Here is a 2,271-nt window from a genome sequence, read left to right on the forward strand (position 1 = left end):
AAAAAAAAAAAAAAAAAAAAAAAAGCAACACCTGATGGAGATGGGAGGTCCCAAAAAGAGGACATGTCTAGGAAAACACGAATGTATGGTAACCCTAAGCACCACCTGCTACCCAAGCAGGAGTACAACACCCTGCAGGGAGTGTTTTCTCAGCCGTGGGCTGCTGTTGTGTCCCAGACTGGATATAATACTGCTGGGTAGCAGTGAGGCTTCTTTGGGGATCCATGCTGGAATGGGGGAAGTGGGGCTGGCAGAGGGGAAGGCCTTTTATTGACAACCAACCCTTTTATTTTATATATTAGTAAAAACTTGTATCAGTAAAAAAAAAAAAAAGTTTGGCTGTTAGTAAAAAGTCAGAATTTTTTTCTTTGGTTGGCAACCCTGCAGTTGAGTAACTGCATGTTCTCGGTGTCACTGGAGAAGGTCCTCTGCTGTAAATTGTTTGTAGAATTGGGGCCTTAACTTGTAATACTTTTTAGATATTTATTTGCAATCGTAAGCAAAGCATTCTACCCAGACAGTAAATAGATATTTAAGTTAAGTGCTGGGAGGTTTTACAGGAATAACAGCTATAATTGGGATTTGGGCATCATATTCTTTCTAAATATCCTTTTTCAGATTTTTTAAAAATTCTTAGAGTTATAACAAATGCTCCTGTTTATTTTGGTGGGGGGGGGTGTTTCTCTTCTATGAAAGCAGAAAAGCAAATGGGGAGGAAGAAAATTCTCTACTCGAATGTAAGCTTGAGTTGTGAAAGCAGAGATTTTCCTAGTGGCTTTTTTCTTTCAAAACAGCAATGTCCTGTTCAATTTAAAAAACAACGCACATTTCATTCTTAAAAAGAAGAAACTTTATTTTAAAATGTTTCAAATGTGGTTGTGCATAAAACAAACAATTTTCCATGTGGAAGTTAATAATATGTTTCATAGAATGGCTTTGTTGTGTCCTGTCTCCCTAAATTAGGGATTGTGTGCATCTAATAGCAGGGTTGGAACTTAAGTGTGATATTTATGCAGCTACTGATTGAACAGTCTATGAACTTTTTCCATCTAGAATCCAAATGCTGTCTTTTTACATACAGAAAAGTTATATTTATATACCTCGTACATTTCTCACGGTAGAAAATTGTGTTGCGAAGAGATGTGATCGTATCAATTTAAAAATTCTAAGCAGCCTTTCACTTGTAATGCTCTTGTCTTAGCTCATCTGCCTTACTTGAGTTATTCTCATGTTATGCTCTCTTGCTTTTCCAGGAAAGCGTTGCAACATATGCCACCACTGTCCCTGACAGCTGCTTCTACAGACTTTTCAAGTTTTTTGTCTCCCAGTGTGCTGGAGGAAGTAGATAGCTTTCTTATAAGAATAACCAGGTATGAGCACATTTGGCTTAATATGTACAGTGGGAAAATATAAAGTAACTGAAACCGTTAAAAAAAATCTTAATTTTTATTGTATTTTGTATACTCTTGTCGTGTTTATTCATACCTTGAAAAATTCAGAAGTAAATGTGAAGAAGTGGTTCCTCAGGTCCACTGGGTCAGTTTAATAGGCTAGGGTCAGACATTACATATAAGCCAGTTTAAGTGATCAGAAACTGGTTTAAACCTGTAACAGAACATAAGTTCAGTGTGCATAAACCATTTTCAAAATGGCTGAAACTGGTTTAAGATAAACCTGGTTGCATGTAGTATCAGACTTGACTGATTTGGGTCAAACCGGTTTCATTCAATGTCTGTTCAACCAGAGTTCCCCAGCATCCCAGATGCTTTGCAGCCCTGGGCGAGGTTGGGCTAGGCTGTGCTCTTTGATCCAGAGAACAGGGCTGGTCCCACCCCTCTTCTCCCTAGCCAGAGCAGGCAGAGCAGGGTCTGCCTGGCTTCCCGCACTGCTCAAGCAGGGATCTCCCCTTCCTCCCACCATTCCTTCCTCCCATCTCCCGCAGCACAAACCCCAGCCCTATGGACCTTAGGCATGTGGTATGCTAGCTAATGTTCAGAGGAGTGTGTGTGTGTCTCCAATTTCACTGGGACAAGCAGACAACAGTGTCCGTTTAGGGCTTTTTGGAGCTAACCAACAGGTCAGCTGGTAATGTCCCTCCCTTCCTTCCTTAGAAGAAGCTGTTTAAGAAGGATTTGAACTTATGAGACAGGCTTTTGTTTTGCTGATGGGCTGATAACACTGTGGTTTTATCACCCCCCGGCTGGTTTGCAGACACTGAGGTTTTCAGTCCCCCTCTCATTATCATCAACTGATGCATGCACTGCACCCCCC

General features: G+C 40.7%; 1 protein-coding gene across 1 annotated transcript in view; it reads left to right on the forward strand.

The window, feature by feature from the left end:
• ZZEF1 (zinc finger ZZ-type and EF-hand domain containing 1) overlaps window positions 1-2,271 on the forward strand; it is a 120,678-nt gene that overhangs the window by 11,790 nt on the left and 106,617 nt on the right. The window contains exon 7 of the mRNA XM_019511321.1: window positions 1,254-1,370. Coding sequence (XP_019366866.1) covers window positions 1,254-1,370 — 117 coding nt within the window. The remainder of the gene's footprint in view (window positions 1-1,253; window positions 1,371-2,271) is intronic.

This window comes from Gavialis gangeticus, unplaced genomic scaffold (genome assembly GCF_001723915.1).
Source record: "Gavialis gangeticus isolate Ggan-Ray unplaced genomic scaffold, GavGan_comp1, whole genome shotgun sequence".
NCBI lineage: Eukaryota > Metazoa > Chordata > Crocodylia > Gavialidae > Gavialis > Gavialis gangeticus.